Here is a 23,206-nt window from a genome sequence, read left to right on the forward strand (position 1 = left end):
CTGTCACAAGTTCCTAACACTCACTTTCTATATGAATTCCTACTTGGTTTATATTGCAGCGTCACTCAGAGATTTTCCTAGTCTTTCTACCAAGGGTGACAGATCTCTGGTGCCAGTATGGAAATATTAAGATCAGTTGACTCTAAGGCCCAGTAGGCTTCATTACAGAAGAGTGCAGGACGCATTATTTGGTCATTTCATGTGTCTCTTTGATAAGACGCTCAAGAACAGGGGGGTTTCTGAGGCTGCATGGAAGAAGGTGAATGAGTATGGATGTTTGCTTTTGCAATTCCCAACCTTCACATATATGAGGGTTGGATGTTTTGAGGGGCAGCCATACACGTTACCTCGATATCCTACAGATAAGGTTCTCCTGATGGAATTGGCAAGACAATTGATGGCAGTTCATGCAGTGCAACTTGCCAATCATAAACTCTATATAAATATTTCCTCACACAATCCACTGCAGATTGCTCGATATTCTTTGAATACCACAGCGAGGGCTAAGGCAATGGAGACAGAACTACAGGAAATCAAGTTGAGGAAGTTCATAGCCAAGAAGGATTTTGATTACCGAGGCATGAAGGACAAGATCAAAAGGGCCTTCACCCATATCCATCATCTGAAAGACATCTAGGTTGATCTCCACACTGAAGAATAAATCAGGAGAATGGACTACAGTAGGTTGACTCTGGAACAGATTGTGGATCTTGATTTAACTAGAATTTCAGAGGGCATGGTAGATGATGGGAAGATCCTTGATCCTGAGTATGTCGAGCAAAGAGTTGTAGAAGCTCCTCTTCCTCCTCCACAATATTCAAAGAAGGAATGTGCCTCTATCATTGATAAATTTCAGCCCATCCTTGCAAGTACAAATGCTTGGTTGAAGGATAATAGGGTCAAGACTATCAAGATCAAAGTTGAAAATGAAAGTGATTTGGTTGGGCCTGTTGGGCGAAGATCTTAAGTCAGGATCAAATCTAAGGAAGGTGCCTCTTCTTCCGGCACAAGGATTAAGTTGTGAGTGAGTAGAACCTTGGTTATCCCTCCACTAGAAGTGTCATTGAAAGGGAAGGAGAAACCATAGGTGTAGATCCATGTTGTTGATGTTGAGGATTAAACCCATGATGAGAATGCTGCAAAATCACCCCCTTCAGTTGGCTCAGATTCTCCTCATATAGTTGTTACACAATTGTCATTGGATGTTCCTATGTCTCCAATTGACACAAATGTGGTATCATTTTCCACCGTATATGTAAATCATGTACAACCAAGTACATTTGCTAGTGTTAACACAAGGTTATCTACTGAAACGTCTCATGGCAACCTTGAAAATGTTTTTGAGATAATCCTTCTTATGTGGCCATGTCCAGCGTTTCTCTTCCGGAGGTTGATACTTCTGCTTTGAAGTTTGAGAAGTTCATGACGGAGGCAAGTCATGAGTTACCACCTGAGCAAAGAATTGTTGTTGTTCAAATAGAAACTTCTCCTCGAGTCGCAACTATGGTACAGGTAGAACATGTTCCTTCAGAAAACATAGTTGTTGTCTCAAATACGAGCTCATTAGAACTACCCCCTTGGCTGAGTTCGATAACACCTAAGAGGAAGAAGTAGGAGATTTCTCCTGATATCTTTGATTTTCAGAAAGTTGCAAAACTTAAGCCCAGAGCTGCAAAGAAAGCAAAAACAATCTCGCGGGTGGTGGTAGACAAAGATAAGATGAAGTATGCAGAAGTAGCAGAGCCACTAGTTGAGAAGCCACCGAAAGAGATGTCATGATAGAACTTGGTAAACAGACACATACAGATGTCATGCATGATGCCACGGATTTGGCAGCTCTCCTAGTCCAGAATTATGATGAATTACTGGCAAAGAATAATGAGCTTAAGGAGAAGAATTCACAACTCATAACAGTAATTCAGAAGATAACGAATTCTTCAGAGCAAGCTGATCCATTGACCTCTTCTACTTCCAAAGGAATCTGTCAAACAGTTGGAAAAGGTTGCTCAGAAGGCCAGAGCACTTGACATCTGGGTTGATCAGTTAATTGATCAAGGTACCTATTAATGTTTGTAGCTTTAGGAGACTTCATATCACCTACAATGAGTGCGAATCTCTTCTTGCTCGTGATTCCTTACCTTGTCTCATCTATTTCGCTCAGTTTTTTGAGCTCTGTGTTCGTTGTAATTTATTTCTTCACTTCAAGGAATGTTGTAGGTGTATCGGTTCTTTATAATAACTGTCACCGCTCATGTGTGTATGGCTTGCGGCTTCGTGGGAGCATCGTGTGTGCTGGCAACGGCTTATTTCCTACCTGTTTTTCATCCATTGTGAAGTTCAATTGTTTCATCATATTTGCAACTCCTCTTGATATCGGTAGTGTAACTGCCAATTATTCTTTAGCGCATGGCTTTCCATCTTCCACCGTCGAGAGTTATGTTGTGTCGTGCTTCAACTATTTGAGGATCAACTATGTGTCTCAGGAGTGTGAAGTTTAAGGTTTCCAATATATATTTACATGATCATTTTTGAGGCAGAAGTTTTTGTTTTTGTTGTTGGTCGATGTCTTCATCTGTGACCTTGCATCTTCATCAGATATTCTGGTTCTTCTCCTTGTATTCGATTGGTGTTTTATTAGTTCATATTGCAGAAAGGATATGTGTCAAATGTATGGTAGAAGCCTTCACTCATTCTGAGATGTTATTCTTATGTGTTGATTGTTAAAGTGTTAACAATCTTATTTAGTTCATTGCTTGTTAAGCTTGAAAGCATTGTATCAGATTTGTGCTTATAATAAAGTTCGATTTTGGTATGGCTAGGATTTTCACCCTCAAGTGGAGGGTTTTCCCAAGATAAATTGTGTATTTTATAACTTTGAGAATTATTTGTTTCTAATTTCTGAGTTTTAATCTTTCTGGTTCTAATTTTAACATGGTATCAGAGCGGGTCTAAAGAAAAGATCCAGAACCAGATCGGTTAGTCTTGAAATATTTGTTGCTTAGTTTGTTTATTTCAAGTTCCTACAATGGTGAATGGACTCAAAGTTGAAGATAGGTTGGATGGTGCATCTAATTATACCTCATGGAAATTCAAAGTCCTTATTATGCTTGAAGAGAATGATCTTCTCAACTTCATGAAGTTTGTTGTAGATGAACCTTTTGATGACTCTGAGAAAGCACAATGGAGAAAGAATAATTTCATGGCAAGAAAGATACAAATTGATTCTATTAAGGATCATCTAGTACTTGTCATATCCAAGTTGAATTCAGCCAAAGAGATGTTCAAGTGCCTTCAAAGTTTGTATGAATTCAACAGCACGAGTAGAGCTCTAGCCTTGAGACGTCAACTCCATATTGATATGGGTAGAGGTGAATCTGTTGTTTCCTTCTTTATAAAGATTACAGAATTGAAGGATCAGCTAAATGCTATTGGAGATTCTATTGAGGATAAAGACCTGGTTATGCTGGCCATGAATGGCCTTCCTCATTCTTGGGAATCTTTCATTCAAGGCATTAGTGGAAGAAATGAAATACCCAATTTTGATCATTTGAGAGCTGATTGTATTCAAGAGGAATGCAAATTGAAGGCAAGAGGAATTGGGAGAAAATCTCACCATGAAGAAGATCATGTTCTTGTTGCCCATACTTCTAAAAGGAAAAAAAGGAAAGGAAATTTCAAAAGGAACAGAGATAAGAATTCTGATTCAGCTCCTGAACCTAAGAAGAGGAAGGATCTCTCAAGGGTTCAGTGCTTCATATATGACAAGTTTGGTCACTTTGCTAGAAAATGTCCTTCGAGACCCAAGCATCAAGTTGCTGCCACAAATGTTGAAAATGCTTCTCCTCATAGAAAATTAAGTGAAAATTCAAAGGGTTTCTTATTTATTTCTTCTCTTTCAAGTAATATTCCCTCTGATAGTACTACTTGATTGATTGACAGTGGAGCTTCTCGCCATATTACTGGATATCTTGAACATCTCCCTAATTTGATTGAAAAGGATTCTCATTTGCATGTTATCATTGGTGATGATGCTTGTTATTTTGTAAAAGGAGCTGGAAGCACATCCTTTCATTTAGATTCAGGAATTCCTCTTCATCTGAGTGATGTACTATTTGTTCCTAGAATCAAGAGAAATCTGATTTCTATTTCTGCGTTGGAAAATAAAGGATATCAAGTTGCATTTGTTGAAGGCAAAGTTCTTGTATGGAAGAAGAACACTAGCATTAAGACAGCTCGTGAAATTGGTGTTCGTCATGAGAGTCTATATAGACTTTCAGCTCGTCCTATTCATTCCTTAGCACATGATTCCATGACTTCTAATGAGCTGTGGCATAAAAGATTTGCTTGTCTAAATTTTAGAACTCTTTCCTCCATAGAGAAGAAGGTCATTGGTCTTCCTAAGCTCAATCAAGATCATGATGGTGTCTGCAAAGGATGTGCTCTAGGTAAGAACATTAAAAGTCCTTTTCACTCTAGTGAAAGTAGAGCAAAAGAAATTTTAGAGCTGATTCATTCTAACTTGTGTGGTCCTATGTCTGTTGCTTCTTTAAGTGGTTTTTGGTACTATATTACTTTCATTGATGACTTCTTTCGTAAGACATTGACTTATTTTCTGAAATCTAAAGAATCTGATGAAGTGTTGTCTAAATTCAAAGAGTTCAAAGCTCAAATAGAGAATTTGTCTAATAAGAGGATCAAAGTTTTAAGATCTGACAATGGGGGTGAATATACTTCTAGTTTGTTTCAAAATTTCTGTATTGAAGTTGCGATTAAGAGGGAGTTTTGTGTCCCTTATAATCCTCAACAAAATGGTATTGCTGAAAGAAAGAACAGGTCTATTGTTGAGGCAGTGAAAGCCATGAACCATGATAAAGGCCTTCAAATCTTTCTTTGCGCAAAAGCTTGCAGGACAGCTGTTTATGTTCAGAATTGTAGTCCACATCAAATTCTAGACAATGACTCCTGAAGAAGCTTTCACAGGTACTAAACCAGAAGTTAGTCATCTCAAAAATTTTGGGTGTCCAGTTTACATTCATGTACCTAAAAATAAAAGGTCTAAGTTAGAACCTTCATGTAAGAAGGGAAATATTGTTGGTTACAGTGAATCCTCAAAAGCTTACAGAGTTTACATTTCGAGTCAAAAACAGATTGAAATCAATAGAGATGTTTCATTTGAAGAAGATGTAACTTGCAAAAGATCTAAAGGGACTTTTATGGAAATTGATAGTGAAGATCATGAGATTTCTCAAGATATGGATATTGCTGCCCCTAATTCCCCTTTTGAGATTCAGAGGGAGACTCCTGAATTAGAAGATCTTGTTGATCCTGTTGAACCTATAGATACCTCTGCTGAACCAAGTAATGTTTCATGTGACAAGAAGAGACCTTTGTGGGCCAAGCATACTATGCAAGAGGCTAAAAAATATTCAGCCCCTCGTGGTACTTTCAGAGAAAGTAAGAGACCTCATAAGTTTGCAAGATATGTTGCTTTAATGAGTCATATTATTGAATCCAAGCCTTCAAGTTTTGAAGTGGCTTCAAAACAGCAAGTATGGAGAGATGCAATGTTGGAAGAATATCAATCTATCATCAAGAATGACATTTAGGATATACTTCCTAGACCTCAAGGTAAATTTGTTGTTTCTTCTAAGTGGTTGTTCAAAATTAAACGTGCAGCTGATGGAAGTGTTGAAAAACATAAAACAAGATTCATAGCTAGAGGATTTTCTCAAAAGGAAGGTATAGACTATGAGGAGACTTTTGCTCCTGTAGCTTGGTACACTTCAATCAAAACTATCATTGCTATTGCAGCAGCTAAAGGATGGAAACTTCATCAGATGGATATAAAAACAACATTCTTGAATGGTGTAATTGAAGAAGATGTATTTATTGAGCAGCCAGATGGTTTTGTGATTCATGAAAAAGAATCACATGTATGCAGATTGAAAAAGGCTTTGTATGGCCTTAAGCAAGCTCCGCGTGCATGGTATGAAAGAATTGATCATTATTTACTGAGCTTGGGTTTCCTCAAAAATGATGCAGATCCAAATATCTACTTCAAGGTAATTGATGATAAAGCATTAATTTTAGTTCTTTATGTTAATGATTTATTTCTTACTGGAGAGGATGATCTTATTTCTAAATGTAAGGAAGAGTTAGCTTCAGAACCCGAGATGAAAGATCTTGGTCTTATGCATTACTTTCTTGGTTTAGAAGTGTGGCAAAGATCAAATGAGGTTATCCTGAGGCAAGGGAAATATGCCATTGACATTTTGAAAAGATTTGGCATGTTAGATTGCAAGTTTACGGCAACTCCCATGGAAGCAAATCTGAAAAAGTTACATGAGGTTGCAACTAGTTCAAATTTAGTTGATCCCAATATGTACAGGCAATTGATTGGATCATTGATGTATTTAGTCAATACAAGGCCTGATATATGTTATGTTGTTAACACTCTTAGTCAATTCATGTGTGAGCCTACACGGATTCATTTTGTTGCAGCTAAACATATATTGAGATATATACGTGGTACAATGGGATATGGTCTGAAACATACCTCTTGTGAAGGTCTGAACTCGCAAGGCTTTTCTGATTCAAATTGGGCAAGGTGTGTGCCTGACAGGAAGAGCACTTCCGGTTGTTGTTTCAGCTTAGGTTCAGCTATGATTTCCTGGTGCAGCAAGAAGCAATCATGTGTGGCTCAAAGTACACCAGAAGTTGAATGTGTTGCAGCTTGTGTAGCAACACAAGAAGCAATGTGGCTTCGAAAGCTTCTTGCAAGACTATTTGGGCAGCCTTTGGAACCAATTGTGATTCTTTGTGACAATCAAAGTTGTGTAAAGCTTTCGGTTAATCAAGTCTTTCATGATAGATCCAAGCATGTTTGAGATCAAGTATCATTATTTAAGACATATGGTTCAAAGGAAAATAGTTGAGCTCAAGTACATTTGCACAAATTTGCAGATAGCTAACATTCTCACCAAGCCACTTACTAGAGTGAAGTTTTCTTATTTTAGAGATAAACTTGGCATTGTGGAGAATGATGCTCTTGCTAAGAGGGTCTTAGCTTCAATGATTCTCATTTTATGTTGTAATGCATTTTTCTCTGTGATGGAGAAATTTGAGATGAAAGCCCTTGTAATGCATTTTTCTTTGTGACTGAGAAATTTGAGGTGAAAGCCCTTGTTGCTCTTTCCACTCATGGGAGTAGCCATAGTGGATGTCATGTTGAGAGACTCCATGACAAAATCACGTTGAGTGACTCCGTGATGAGAGCTTGTGTTCATTTCACTCATGGGAGTAGCCATGGTGAACATCATGTTGAGTGAATCCATGATGCTATCACGTTGAGAGAATCCATGATTAATTTTTGCTATTTACACATATGGGCATAGCCATTGTATTTGTCATGTTGAGAGACTCCATGACTTGAAAATCAGTAAACAATATCTCTGTTGCTAAGAGGGAGTGTTAATGTTTGTACCTTCAGGAGACTTCATATCACCTGCGATGAGTGCGAATCACTTCTTGCTAATGATTCCTTACCTTGTCACTTCTCTTCATTCATCTATTTCACTCGATTTTTTGAGCTCTGTGTTCGTTGTAATTTATTTCTTCACTTCAAGGAATGCTGTAGGTGTATCGGTTCTTTATGATAACTATCACCGCTCATGTGTGTATGGCTTGCGGCTTCATGGTAGCATCGTGTGTGCTCGCAATGGTTTATTTCCTACCAGTTTTTCATCCGTTGTGAATTTCAGTTGTTTCGTCGTATTTGCAACTCCTCTTGATGTCGGTAGTGTAACCACCGATTATTCTTTAGTGCGTGGCTTCCGTCTTCCACCGTCAAGAGTTATGTTGTGTCGTGCTTCTTCTAGTCGAGGATCAGCTATGTGTCTCGGGAGTGTGAAGTTTAAGGTTTTCAATATATATTTACGTGATCATTTTTTAGGCAGAAGTTTGTTTTTTTTGTTGCTGGTCGATATCTTCATCTGCGACCTTGCATCTTCATCAGATATTCTGGTTCTTCTCCTTGTATTCGATTGGTGTTTTATCAGTTCATATTGCAGAAATGATATGTGCCAGATGTATGGTAGAAGCCTTCACTCATTCTGAGATGTTATCGGCTTATGTGTTGATTGTTAAAGTGTTAACAATCTTATTCAGTTCATTGCTTGTTAAGATTGAAAGCATTGTATCAGATTTGTGCCTATAATAAAGTTCGATTTTGGTGTGGCTGGGTTTTTCACCCTCAGGTGGAGGGTTTTCCCAGGATAAATTTTGTGTATTTTATTTCTGATTTCTGAGTTTTAATCTTTCTGGTTCTAATTTTAACAGTACCCAAATAGTGAAGAAGGCGTTGTATGTTTTGAGCAACGTTAGAGCAGCAAGAACCAAATTGAATGAGACTTTGGAAGTTTTCAAGCAAAGTCTTAACTCGATTGAAGAACATTTGAAGATCTCGCATCAAATGGATCAGGTCAAGCTAGAGGTACTGTGCAACAATATGATTATATCTGGAAGAAAACAGTACATAGAATTTGATGAACTTTTGACAAGCAAATCATTGGTTGTCAAAGATCTCATCAAGGACGTTCAGGCAACACTTGAGATGAGTGACGAGGTTGAGCAAGACATGCTCTAGTTTTGATAAAATGTCTTGTAAGATTTTAAATTCAGATGGAGAGTTGTTGGCAGCAGATAAGGTACTTGCAGAGATGGTTTCAAGACTCCGCAAGTAACTAGAAGCAGAACAGTTTATTGTGGATTCAATCCATAGGTTTGTGAGTTGTCAAGTATTTTATAATAAGATGCAAACTGTTATTGAGGAACATAAGGAGGCAACAGTGAGGTATTATGATGTGATTATCAAGACTGTTACAGTTGCCAAGAATACTTCAGGACCCAACCAGATGAACTGTGGAGATCAATCAACAACTTCCAGTCTTTCATGGTTAGGAATGAAAAGGAATAAAGAATGTCTCGGGACACTTAGTTTTTATTTTATGCATTTTGCTTTTGACAAGTTACATAGAAGAAGAAGAAGAAAGAATTTTAACGTCCACGAGGCTAAGAATAGCCTATGGGACAAACTGATCAAGCTGAATCAGTTTTTTTAAGGTCTAATCTCTACTTATTCAGGTTGATGATGAGAGCACCCATCTTCACGATATGCTCCTCGCTGAACAGGTTATACCATGTGCTGGCAGTTAGGAAATTGGCAAACTTCTCCCAGCTGACTTTAAGTGCTTCACACTCCAAGATAAAATGTTTTTCAATTTCCACACTCCCGCTGACGCAAAATGGGCAAACTCTTTCTTCCCAAATCTCTTTTGGCCTTTTCCACCGCCCGGTCTCACAACGAAGTTGGTGAGAGTTGGTTCTAAGCTTTGCGATTAGAATTTTAGCCTTCCATGATATATTAGCCCCTATATAGACTTTTTGAAGATGATCATAATTGGGGTTGAACTCATTAATATAGTATTGTTTCTTCCTTCCTAACCCAATACTCCAATTATTCTTGTAAAACTTTTCCATAACGAAGACCTTTATCTTCTTGTTGTTTGTGGGGCATGAGTTCAAATAAATATCCCATTTTTTCAACCATTTGATGTTTTGTTTCATCCACGTCTTCTTCATTTTGCACAAAGTGGTGTTGACAACAACCTTAGGCCATCTATCTTCTCCCATTTGCTCGGTTCTTTTTAAATAGCTAATGAGACACACCATAGCAGCTGCCTCAATAAGGGTAGCACCCGTTTCACTTAACATGATATCATATGGGACCCTGCTTTTAATTTTGAACTTGCTTGTGATCAAACATTTTTGAATTCTCTTAATTTGCTTCAATTGAGAATCTAAGGTACTGCTGGCCCAAACTTCACAACCATATAGAATAACCGGCAACACCAAAAGCCTAAAAAGTTTTTTGATGGTTTTCCAATCCCAAAGCTCAGCGTCTCTGCATCTATTTTGAAGTGCATAGAGTGCCTTCCAGCCGCCTAGAGTTCTCTTCTTCCTGCAACCTTCCCAACTAAGACTCTTGTTGAAATCAATTCCAAGGTATTTGTAATCTGCAACTTCTTCAAGAATGCTACCTTCAAAGTAAAACTTATGTTGCTCTTGTTTCCTTCTACTTGAGAAAACCATGATTTTCGTCTTGCTGATATTAACTTGCATTCCCACAATATTGCAAAAGCGCTCAAGGGCAAATAAGTGCTCTTGCAAACCAAGGGCGGAATTAGCAAGCAAAATGAGGTCATCAGCATAAAGGAGCAACCTTATCACAAATTCACCCAATTGAATACCATCACCATTCTGCATGTTTAACCATTCTTCAAGTTTGTCAATGTATAAGCCAAACAAGGTAGGGGAAAGAGGACACCCTTGTTTGACACCAATATCACTCCTAAAACTAGTTGAAATGCCATCAGGAGTTCTGATTTTCACTTTAACCTCCTCATAAAGCCTATGAACAGCAGCCCTAAGATGAGCCGAGATACCAAGCTCTTCCATTTTGTGCCACAGTTTGTCACGTGGGACTGTGTCAAAAACTTTTTTGAAATCAACAAAGCAACATAAGACATCTTCCTTTTTCTCCCAAGTTTTTTCGATGATGTGTCTCAAAGTAATACCATGATCAACTGTGGAATGTTTAGGTCTAAAACCAGCTTGGCCTTTTGCACGTTTATGATTTTCTTCTGCCCATTTGCTAATTCTATTTTCTATCATGCTGCCAAATAACTTAGCAAACAAAGGATTGATCATTATAGTCCTATAGTTGGAGGGGTTATTGACATCTCCACTTTTGAAAAGAGGTATAGCAAGACTTGTAGTCCAATCTTTAGGAAACCCATGAGGAATGATGTTATTGAATATTTTTGCAATATGACAATATGAGGGGCAAGGACTTTCATGCCCCACTTGAGAAACTCAGCTTGAAGTTCACCTAAGTCTTTAGCTTTACCAACACCCAATTTCTTAATACCCAATTCAATTTCTTGCACGGTGAAAAGATTATTAGAAATGTTGACCAAGGGTGGGGGGGCCACTTCCAAATCATGTTCATAAAATTGCCTAGCATAATCAAACCATTGAGTGGCTGTGATACTATTGTCAATCTGTTTTTTTTTTTATTGCAGCTCTTTCCAAAACAGTTTGGGATTATATTTGCTAAGAAAAATTAACTCTTCCCTCCTAGTACACATAAAATCAGCTTTCTTTTTCTTTAAAATCTGTTTGTAAGCTTTGATGTGAGTCTCTTTATTATTTGACTTTCTTAAACCTCTTCTAGCCATTTTGCATTCCTCATCAAACCAAGCATTCACCGGAAAACAATTTGTCTCAGATTTTTTGTTTTTTGTTCTTTTGCATTTTGAGAGGGGCACATGGATCAGATTTGTTAACTTATGACTGTTGAGATCATGAAATGTCTTTTTCTCCCATTTAAGAAGTCTCTCCAAAGCAGCCTGGAAGATACAAGCATTTTCTTGAGTCAAAGAATTTTGCCCTTTGAATGTTGTTGTAGGGAAGGTTGATTTTTTTCCACATAATACCTCTTTTCTGCCCAAACAATACTTAAATAGATCGATTTGTGATCTGATTTGAGGTCCCATAAATGTTCACCAATCACCATATCTTCAATTTTTTCACATAGGCTATGCGAACAAACAACGTAGTCAGCCACACTCGCCCCATTGTAAGTGTTGCAAGTGAAATTGCTGGAATTTGTCCATCTAATCAGACCATTACAGATAATTAAGTCAAACATGCCACAGAGAGTAAGCAACTCTTTCCCAAATTGGTTGCAATCTTTGGTGTCTTCTGACACTCTCTCCCATTGATGATTTTCTTCTTCTAGGAGCCAAATAGGATTACAATCATCTTTACAGCTAAAGATGCAAGCCTGTTCACTTGCAGTTCTAGCATTGAAATCCCCCACAAGGAGGACCTCGCCAAGCTCATATAAAGATGATTTTTGTGATTGCAAGTGTATCTTTCACTTGCACTTTTGTAAAATGTAGTTACATGTTGAGCAAACTACAAGTTGAGTTAGATTAGGACTGTAGTTGGAATAAATCATGGTGGTAGAGAGAATTTCTCAAGTTGGTTAGGATCCTCCCATCTTTTTCTTAAACTCCCTCTCCTATATATACTTGAGGGGGTCTTTTGTATTTCTTATCTTTTTGGCAAGCAAGTAAATTCTACAGGAATTTATACTCATAAAGACTTTGAGCTTTATAGTTATAAATTGTCATTTTATGAGTAATATAAAGAAGTGTAAGATTTAAGACTTTGTGTTGAAATCTTGCTTAGCTCCCACTGTGTTCTTGTGTCATTGTGGGATATATCTTTGTGCTTACTTAGGATTGTAGAAGGCTGTTGGAAAGAGCTTCACCCCAAATAATTGTAGACTTTGTGTTGCAGATATCAAAGGTGAAATTAGTTTTAGTTCGCAATTTGAAATTGTGAAGTATTGCAAGACTTGGTGCTTGTGATAATTTTCATTTTAGTCGTAGAAGCGCATTATATTTGCAGACTTTGTGCTGCTGTACCTTGCACTTGCTCTTGAAAATTATTGTTATAAAAGGGTAGATAGGATTTCAGATATTCAAAACTTTGCACCTGATATTGTTTTCTTCTCTTGGAGGAGGTGACGGAAGTCTTTGTGCTTTCAAGAAACTTCATTTCCTCTCTCTCATTTTGCTTTATAAGTTGCTGCTGTTATTTATTTCCAATTGCTATTATTTTTCTATGAAGAGAAAATAATATAGTTTTTCTTGAAAGAAGAAGAAAGACTATTCTCACCCATATTAGATTAGTTTAGTTTGTAGATAGGGGGAGCCTTCCCTAAATTAGGAGAGTATCATACTCACACACTGTGGTTGAAACCACAATTTTGCACATCCCCCAGGTGTACGAAATTTTCAACCAACAAATTTAATGAAAAAATCACCACGGTTTTTCATAAAATGTGTTGGCAAGTTACTCACCACCAACATTGACTCGTGAGTACTCAGAGTTTCGCATCCATGGTATAAACCATAGTTTGGAAATTCGGACTCAAACTCAACTTGGCAGCCAAAAATTCTGACTCGGACTGAGACCTTGGCACAGATTCGGCAAAAAAAAAATACTTAATAATTATACCAAAAAAAAAAAGAAATAGATACATTTGGAGAACATAAAAGTCTAATTTGACAATCAATTTGTCATAATTCAAACATTACACCTGTCATATGACCCTCAAACTCTCAAATTTGAAAATTTAGTCACTGTCTGTTATGATCAAGCACCAGAAGAGTCTAGGCTCAGGACTGGGGCACCTTGGAGCAGGACTCGGCTGAGTACTTGGCCAGACTCAGCTCGGGAGTCCTAGTCAACTCACCCCAGCCATTCTGAGGACTCACGAGTTGGGTGAGTCCTGCTGAGTACTAGGTGCGTCCTGCAGCTGTGGTTTAGACCATTGCATGCCATATGTTTATAAAAATCATGGCAACCTGCAGGTGCATGCTAAGCTTCAAAGAAACAGTTTTAAATATAAAAAGTAAATATTTAACATATAATTTGATCATTATATTGACAACGCATCATCATACTCCAACAGAGGAATCCGGGAATCACCCAAGTACCCATTCCCACTTGAATCCTTCACAATACCCATTCTTAAGCCTCAAGAGTGAATAGCTCAAAGAAAATTGCAATTAACTTCAAAATTTATATACTACACAAAATAACTGGCCAAAGCAGGTACCTACAACCTAAAATAATTGTCAGATCATGGATGGAAAAAAAATTGAGAGCTGGCAAACTAAATGACAACTGAAAATTAAATAATTGTAAAAGACAAAAAGAAATTGATAACTTACTCATCTTCTGCATCAGTGAAGAGCACTCGATTTGCAGTAGCTGCAGGAGGTGGCTTATGAGGAAACAATGCAGTGTTAAAGAGTGGAAAAAACCTTTGCACAACATTTACAATGTTCTTTGAAACAAGGGCCACAGATTGTCTCTTAGTATTTTCCACCATTACAGCAGCCATCGTCTTTTTCTGAGGTGGATGAGCAGATGATACAATGCCTTTGCCAGATGAAATTGCGCCTCTCATCGTCTTTTTCGGAGCTTTTGAACATGCATCAATACTCTGAAGTGGAAAAAGAGGCTCTTGTTCGAATTGGCTAGGGCATTCTCCAATCTGAAAATGTGGTTGCTTGTATGCTGACATTACCAGCAAAAGCACTTAAGTATTAAGGCATTACTCAAAGAAAAAAGATAAAGACAAACAAACCAGAAATAAAACAGATTTAAGGCACTACCAGGAAAAGGAAAAAGTGGCTCTCGTTGGGCCTTGCTTTGATATTCTCCAATTTGAACATGTTGCTGCCTGGACTCCTGTACAGCTGGCAGAGACATTTAAAATTTAAGGCATTATTCAAATTTCAATAAAACAACAATAAAATGATGTGTATATCAGAACTAAGACTATATAGTTATAAAAACAAGGATGTCATCCACATACATACCAAGGTCAACATCATTAAAAAAATCTCTGACGAGTCTAATAGGAGCTACATCTAGCACCGACTGTATTGGCCCAGAAATTGCAGGAATCCATCCTGATTCCATATCTCTCTGAAAAGTGTCTCCTGTATTTGTTGCTTTGTTACTTAGATCTGAAAGCAGTGGCATTGGATGCAACTCGATACTTTCCGTTACAGAGGGATGAATATATGGAGGATGAAAACATAACTCTGGATATGGATTTTTCTTCCATGATGATACTTCATCGCATTTGTCAACAAGCTCATTCAGCATCTTTTGAGTCTCAAAGGCAATGTGCTGCTTGGAAGGATCCAAAACACAGAGCGAAAATACTTGAACAAGGAGCTGAACATGTTCATGAATCAAACAATGCAACTGACCAATCTGATGAGCTGTGAATCCAGTTAGCATATTACTGTTCTCAATATGTACCTCATTATACCCAGATTGGCCAATCATAACATTTTTTCTATCTAGGGATCGAGATTGTGTCTGTAAACTTTCTGTCAATGGAAGCAAAGGACGAAGTGGGGTTTTTGCAAGCCCAAGAAGTCTATCCTTATTTTCAATAGAATTCCTTTGACGCCTTCTTTCTCTTGTAATTGGCCTACTAAAATTTTCCCAATGCTTTCTCTTCCTGCTGTTTCTAATAATTATTTCGTCATCACTTTCCAATGCCTCTTCAATCTCAATCTCAAAATCCGCATCATTATCCTCATCGTCTTCATCATCATCTTCCTTATTTTGTGACACTTGATCATGTGCGTTGTTTCCTTCTAAACTTCCTGCAACAGCAGCCAGGAACTTCCTGTATTCTTCCTCATCATCAACATTTTGGAAATAGTCCTCTTCATCTGACTCCTGAAGAAAAGTCTCCAACTCATCAAGTGACATATCAGCCAAAGAGTAGCGTGCCCGAGTTCGCTTTGAAATTGCATCTTCAATATCTTCATCATTACTTTCACCTCTCTGCTGCACAATAACTGACTTCCTTGGACTTTTCAGATCTGGTAAAGCATCCATCGTCTCACCTAACTCTACTTCCGCTTTGTCAGTTAAGTTGCCTGTGTCTTCTTCTTTCCCAGGAATATCGCAGCTGTTCAGTGTATTTGATCCTGCAACCAGTGCATCACTTTCCACTCCCACTCTGCCCAACATATTTGAACATCCTTGCTGATCTTCTGTGCTCTCATCCAGATTGCCAATAACTTCCTCATTGTTATCTTCTGTGTTGTCATCTTCATCAATGTCTTCATCATCATCATCATAATTTCCCACAAACTCATCTTCTTCCATATCACTCCCCAATTCCAACCATGTAGTCTCATTTTCATCATACAGCACATCTTCCAACTGATCCTTTCCTTCCTCCTCTAGTCCTTCTTCATTCTCTGAACTTAAGCTTGAGGACGCATCTTTCTCATCCGTGTACTGTAGGAAAGGGTCAAAGTCAAAGTCTTCATCCTCATCATCTTCCTCTGGTTCCACTTCTTCCCCCACAATTTTAGAAACAGACTCTTCAGAAACAACAGCGTCGTTGTCCTCCTTCTGTTCAGGGGCAGCAACTTCATCATCTTTTTCTTTTTTAGGGACAGACTTTTCACCATCTTTCTCCATGCTTCAGATATAAAATAACTTCCTCCCCCTTTGCTTCCTTTGAAACAATGGTTTTCTAAGGAGGTCTGAAATGCAGAAGATGTCCTTGCTGCAACCAGGACAACATAATCTACAATTTACCAATCCAAGTTTAAAAGGATGCCATTCTTTCCCTCAGCTAGCGACCCCAAAATAAAAGTTTTGTACTTTAACAAATGAAAACAACTTATGTTTACAAAACAAAATGAAAGAAGCGGAAAGACCAGCTAGCCATGATCCAATAACAGGGCAGAACAATTTCCTTGGTCGTCATTCTTAAATCAGAGACTATGCATTCCCTATGCTTAGTTGACAAAGTAGTGACTAGTTCGATTTTCCTATGAAAAGTGGAAGGGGATAATGTTCAGCTAACAGCAGATACATGTCAATATAGTCCCAGGGTTCGCCGAATTCGATACATGAAATTCGGAACTCGGCAAATTTACAGAAAACCCAAAAAAATCATTTCAATTCGCCCTAAAATTCGTACGGAAAAAGGGCATAGCGTTGTTTTACTTAAATTATCTTTGAATTGCCTGTTTTCGATTAAATTTTTCCGAGTATAAATGTATGGCTAGCTTCATTGCAGGCTTCGCTACTTATTCTGCGATTCTGCCCTGCGGGGTGTGAGAATGTTTATAGTTTACTGTGTAATCGGCACGCCCACGACGGAGACGTCTAGCGCCAAAATGCGAAGGAGAGGTCTTACCATAAATTGTATGCAACGCAAAAGATTTTATTAAAAAACCCTTAAAAAAGTGTTGCTTCTCTGTCAAGAATTTCTAATCATTTTAAAAAGAATGTCACTTGCAAAGATAATATATATAGCCGTTAGGTTATAGACAAGGCCTGGGTTCATCGCAAAACGCCGGCTACAATGTTGGTTGCACTACCATGTCTGCAAGTAATCCTTCGGCTAAAACCACTTCACTGAGGGCTCCTTCGTTGCAAGACACCGTGCCCTAAATATTTGATGCCTAGTCACTGCTCCTGTTGACACGGCATGATCGTATTTCTCTGAGAGCAAAGGTTTAAAAGGAAGTTGCAGTCACGACAGCTCGAATCGGCAAGGTTTTAATTTTGGTTTTAATAAATTTTATTTTTGTTATTAATAATATATTAATTGTTTATACATTTAAATATATTACAAAAAGTAGCAAAATAAAGACCTTTCAAACATTGAGATGCTTTTCATAATGTGGTGGTTAAGTGGTGGCATTTTTGTTGTTGTCACTAAGGTTTGAATCTTTGATGGGCTATTATTCTCATGAGCTTTCTACCATGTTGATCCAATGTACTCGTAGGTTTGAACCTTCTTATTGATGTTGCTTGTAGGTAGAGCATAAAGAGATTTCCATGATGATGACCTTGGTTCAAACATCATAAGCCTATGCATACTAGCATCAAGTTGTGAGTATAGAACATGCTTCCACAACACCCTGTGCAACTTCCTCGGCATATTTTAGTGCAATTAAAATCCATTAAATAACACTTCCAAGTGGATTCTAAATATAGAAGTCTTCAATGACTTGCAAGCCTAAAAGTGTGCCAAATTGACAATACATTCACCTTATATAGTTGAGCAAGGGGTAAATGATGCAATTTGCTATTAACAAAAAATTTCATTGTTTTTCTTGCATTCAAGAAGGTGTAATGGTTACATAAATAGTAAAATATATATTAGAGAGAACAAATCAAATAATAGAATAAGAGATAATTTATTTATTTTTATTTTTTATCTACCAAGCATGTCATTGTGGCTCATCCCAACGTCCCATCAAACCTCACCTTGGACTTTCTTATTCATTGCCAAGTTGGGGAACTAATGGAGCAAGATACAACAAGTCTAGTCCCCTAAGGATGGGTGCAATAGCCAGCAAGCTACACCCATCAAACAAACCTAGGCAATGAGAGTTGAATCTTGGACCTATATGAGAAGAACCAAAGCCTTAGCACAACCTTACCAATTGCTTGGGCTAGGGGCGAACCTTGAGAGATATTATTTTATTTAGTAATTTTATTATATAAGATAATATTTAGAAATGGACACATTTCATTTGTAACATTGATCTTATACATGTTTTTGCATAAAAGATTAGTAAATTCAAAGAATTTTTCACATAAAAAATATTTTTTCACTATAAAAATGTTAAAGATACTATTCAAAGTTGCATCACAATTTAATAGTGATAATCATTTATTACTATTCACAATAAACATAGAACAACAAAACAAAGATGGCATATGTCAGCCTCATAAATTTTATAGCCAATGTGATACAATCGAAAACGCTCTTTCGACTGTCAATCCGTAATCATTCAAATCATTTATGAGGACCCCCTTAGAAGGCAATATGTTTTACATAATTGATAACAAAGCAACACAAATTGTATCGCAAGTTTTAACATTAACATTCAAGTATATAGATCATGACAATAATTTTATAGCTTTTTTATTACAAGCCAAAATCAATCATATATTTCTATGCATTTGTTGAAGCCACTATACACAAACAAAGATATAATGTGTGATTGTTTTGTTTGCTAACCTTTCAATATTAAAATTACACATCACTAAGACATTAATGGAAGTGAAAAAACAATTTACCAAATTTCTTCTACAAATTTTCATAATAAAATAGAAAAAAAAATCACCCATAAAATTATGCTTTATGGAATTTTGAATTTTGTGTTTCATAAAGATAACTCATGGATTTGTCTATAGAAATCAACTTCTTTTTCACTTTCAGGAAAACTATTTATCTTGGCTACGCTTTCCTACCTTTTGTTTGGGACCTCCATGATACGTAGATAACTATGAGACCTCAAGGGCACAATAGTGTAAAATGGTCCACCTCCACTTTCTTTATAGCTATAATAAGTGATAATTGAAATAGGCATCTGAGAGGAACCTTACAAATTACAGAAGCCTTTGGAAGTTGATTGTTCAAGGGACTTATGAGGAAGATCTATGTAACCCCTAGCCACTACTACTAAGTGCAATAAGAACAAGAATGCAAGCTAGTGATTATTCATGGATTTCATTACCAACTTTTGCAAATAAAGTTTTATCACACAGGCCTTCTAAGCTTCAACACCAGCATATAAGAATATAGCCAAAGTGCAAATTATTTAGAAGGCGTGTTGTTTAAAAATTCCATGTAATAACCACAAGTTGAAAATGATTTTTTAATTATTTATCTTTTTATTGACAACTATTTCAAAGCAAATTGATATTTTTCTTTTAAAGCACCTTTTCCTTCTACACGTTGATAATGATTTTTTAATTGTTTTTTTTTTTATTGACAGCTATTTGAAAGCAAATTGATATTTTTCTTTTAAAGCACCTTTTCCTTCTACACGTTGTTGTGTGATTTATCCTATGCTACCAACATTTTAGACTAGAACACATTCCAACAAACATTCTCAAAAATTTTAACCTCTTGGAGTTATAAACATCTTTCATTTCCTCTCATGTTTTCTATTTTGTTTCATTATTCTACACTCACGTAATCTATAAAAAATCACAAATATTTATCTTGTATAGGAAAACTGGCAGCCCTACTATGAGAAGACACCTTTGAGAAGAACTTAGTCATAGGAAATTAGTCTATTAAGTCTCTGGTGGCAACTTTACTTTGGAGAAAGTTTAATTTAGATATTATGGAGGTTTCTATTGCCCTGTTAGAAAGGGTCAACTAAACATATAGCCTTTGGTTTCTCTTTGGTAAAATTGAATGATGTGGTTTTTCTTTGTTGATTCTGCTAGATTCTACGAGAATCGAGCTAGGATCTGATGTTGGTCAAAGATCACTTGAACTCCCCAAGCAACAGATGATTGAAGATCAAAATAGTTGAATGAAGATAATTCTGATATGAGAGAAAAAATAGAGACAAAAGAGAATTTGGAGAAGACTCTCACCGACCTATCACTGAACTAGTGAAGGTGAGAGTATAGTGCTTATTGTATAAAAATATATAAGCATATACATCCAAGGGGTGCATTGACTCCTATAACCCATAAAAAGTGGGAGGTTTTACCTTCTTGGTAAATGCCAAAACATGTGGCATAACCTCCTTACAAGAAGATAGGAAAGGAGTTGAGAAAGTTGGCACATAAGACCAAAAGAGGGCAAGAAACCCAACTACCCCATAACCCACTTAGGAAATGACAAAATAATGGTTATGAGAGGTGGCACAACAAGCCAAAAGAGGGTGTGTAACTCAACTACCCATGTGAGGTAGAGAGTTACACATGTAGTTGAAGTATTTCACCGCGTGTCCCAATATAAACCACTCCTATTAACCTAAGCAAGCTTAAATAATATATGTGTAGGAAAAATAAATACCCCCTAACATAGGGAAAATAAAAAACCTTCACTAACACCCCCACCTTAAGCGTAGCTTAGGTGGGTGAAAAGATGGGTCCTGACAAATGAGGCCATGTTAGGTACCCATGTACATAGATATCCCCCCCCAAAAAAATAATAAGCCCCCCCATAAGAGGAATACCCCCCCCCCCCCCCCCCCCGCTTAAATAGAGAGAGAAAGAATGAAGGACTAAGAAGCCCCTCCTAAAGTAGACACTTGTTGCATCCCAAGCAAAGATCACAAATGAAGGAACTTGCTTTCAGTGAAGGGTTTGGTGAAGATGTCCGCAGTCTGCTCCGATGTAGAACAATACTTAAGATCAATGATGCCTTCCCGAATCAGCTCCCGAATGTAATGCATATGTATCTCAATGTGTTTCGTCCTCTGGTGATGAACTGGATTTCTCGAGATTTGTATAGCACTTTGATTATCACAAAATATGATAGTAGGCTTCTTGACTAGAATACCAAATTCAGTGAGAATATTCTGAAGCCAAATAACCTCAGTGGTGGCATTAACTGCCCCTCGATACTCACCCTTTGTTGATGAAAGAGCAATTGCAGACTACTTCTTGCTCGACCGACAAACTAGACCAAAACTAAGTGAGAAGCAATACCCTGAAGTGGACTTGTGATCCTGAGAATCACCTGCCCAATCTGAATCTGTATATCCCACCAAGTCAATATCCATGCCTGTTGCATACTGAATTCCATAATCGTGAGTACCCTAAATGTAGTGGAGAATCTGCTTAGTTGCTTTCCAATGCGACTCATGTGGCTCCTGCATGAATCTAGAGACCATGCCCACAACGTATGTAATGTTGGGTTTTGTATGAGTCAAGTAGATGAGGCTCCCAACAAGTTGTCGGTATAAAGTGCCATCAACTAAGGGTGAAGAGAACTTAGCCTCAAGTTTGACCCCTATCAAAAATGGAGTAGGTGTAGGCTTACAATCAACCATGCAAAATCTGGAGAGCATATCAAGTGCATACTCGGGTTGTCCAAGGAAGATACCTGAAGAAGACTGAGTGATCTCAATCCCTAAGAAGTAATGTAGAAGACCCAAGTCTGACATCATAAATCTATCATGTAGAGTAGTTTTCACTGCCTTAATGGTGGATGAGTGACTCCTCGTGATCAACAAGTCATCAACATAGAGAACTGGAAATGTGAGAGTATCATCCTGTTGCAGAATGTAGACGTTCGGATCAGAATGGCACCGAGTGAAACTAACCATCAAAATGAATGAGTCCATCTTGGCATACCAAGCTCGAGGAGCCTGTTCGAGGCCATAGAGAGACTTTCAAAGTCGACACACAAGTGAAGGATCCTAAACAAACCCCTGTGGCTGCTCCATGTAGATTTCCTCCTAAAGATCACCATGAAGAAACACACTCTTCACATCCATCTGATCAACTTCCCAATGATGAGATGCAGCTATAGCAAGGACAAGTCGAATGGAATTCATCTTAGCAACTAGAGCAAAAGTCTCAGTGTAATCAACCCCTGGAACTTGGGAAAAACCTTATGCTACCAAGCGAGCCTTATAATTATCAACCCACCCATCTGCTGCAAATTTTGTTTGATAGATCCACTTGCATCGAACAAGTTTATTTCCCTTAGGAAGAGGAACTAAATCCCATGTGTGATTACTTTCCAAGGAGTTGAACTCTTCTTGCATTGCAGCATCCCACTCAGGAACACCTGAAGCTTCTCGAAAAGACTGTGGATCAAAAGCTGAAGCAATGAAGAGATGTGGAGCCTGTTGAAATTGCGACCTAGTTCTTCTAGTATCTAATGGATCACCAAGCCAATCTCATGCTGACTCAAATGTTTGTCGAGCCCAAAGAGGCACTGAAGCTGGAGAGTCTGGGGGAGAATCATCAACTTCATAATGATGAAAATGAGAAGAATGCAAATCCTCATCATCACTGTCACCATCTGAAGTGGAGGAAGAAGATTCCTCATCAGGATTAGGAGGATTAGTATCCTCAAAAGAACTGTCATCATGAGGCAATGTCTCCAATGTGATATTTGATGGAGAAGTGGTACGAGAAGAACTAGAAGAACTTTCCCCAAAATGAACACTCCTCTCAATGAACAACTCATGTGTAGAGGGATGGAGAAGTCTATAACCTTTGACATCATCTGGATACCCAACAAATACACAAGGCTTACTCTGCAGATCCATAGCCTTGCGTTTCTCTGCTAGAATGTGGGTCCGTGCAAGAGAACCAAACACTCTGAAGTGCTTAACTGTAGGTTTTTGACTAGTCCAAGCTTGAAAAGGAGTTACCCCCTTCACAACTTTGTGAGGAACTTAGTTCTGGATGTAACATGCATAGTTGATGGCCTTTGCCCAATATCGAGGTGCTAAAGACTTGGAGTGAATCATACAATTTACCGTATCCTTCAAAGACCTATTCTGGCAGCGTTCTGCGACACCATTTTGTTGAGGATTGTATGGAATTGTGTGCTGCATGTTGATACCTTCTGAAGCACAAAATTGTTCAAACTTATTATTAACATATTCACTCCCATTATCTGTACACGGGATCTTGATGAACTTCCCAGATTGTTTCTCTGCAAAAGCTTTGAAATCTACAAAATTCTCAAATACCTTAGACTTTTGTTTGAGAAAGTAAACCCATGTAAATCTGA

At 37.7% G+C, this 23,206-nt stretch overlaps 1 protein-coding gene across 4 annotated transcripts in view; it reads right to left on the reverse strand.

Annotated features, from left to right (window-relative positions):
* The window catches only part of LOC131052732 (uncharacterized), an 88,362-nt gene extending 71,127 nt beyond the window's left edge, over positions 1 to 17,235 (reverse strand). For 3 of the 4 annotated variants that reach the window (XM_057987324.2, XM_057987323.2, XM_057987326.2), the window contains exons 1-3: positions 14,523 to 17,235; positions 14,316 to 14,399; positions 13,869 to 14,217 (exon numbers count right to left, since the gene is read on the reverse strand). In XM_057987324.2, coding sequence (XP_057843307.2) covers positions 13,869 to 14,217; positions 14,316 to 14,399; positions 14,523 to 16,158 — 2,069 coding nt within the window. In that variant the 5' untranslated portion in view covers positions 16,159 to 17,235. The remainder of the gene's footprint in view (positions 1 to 13,868; positions 14,218 to 14,315; positions 14,400 to 14,522) is intronic. The other variant, XM_057987325.2, reaches the window with a different exon arrangement.
* Between the last annotated feature and the right edge of the window lie 5,971 nt (positions 17,236 to 23,206).

The sequence above is a fragment of the Cryptomeria japonica genome, chromosome 3, assembly GCF_030272615.1.
Source record: "Cryptomeria japonica chromosome 3, Sugi_1.0, whole genome shotgun sequence".
Taxonomy (NCBI): domain Eukaryota; kingdom Viridiplantae; phylum Streptophyta; class Pinopsida; order Cupressales; family Cupressaceae; genus Cryptomeria; species Cryptomeria japonica.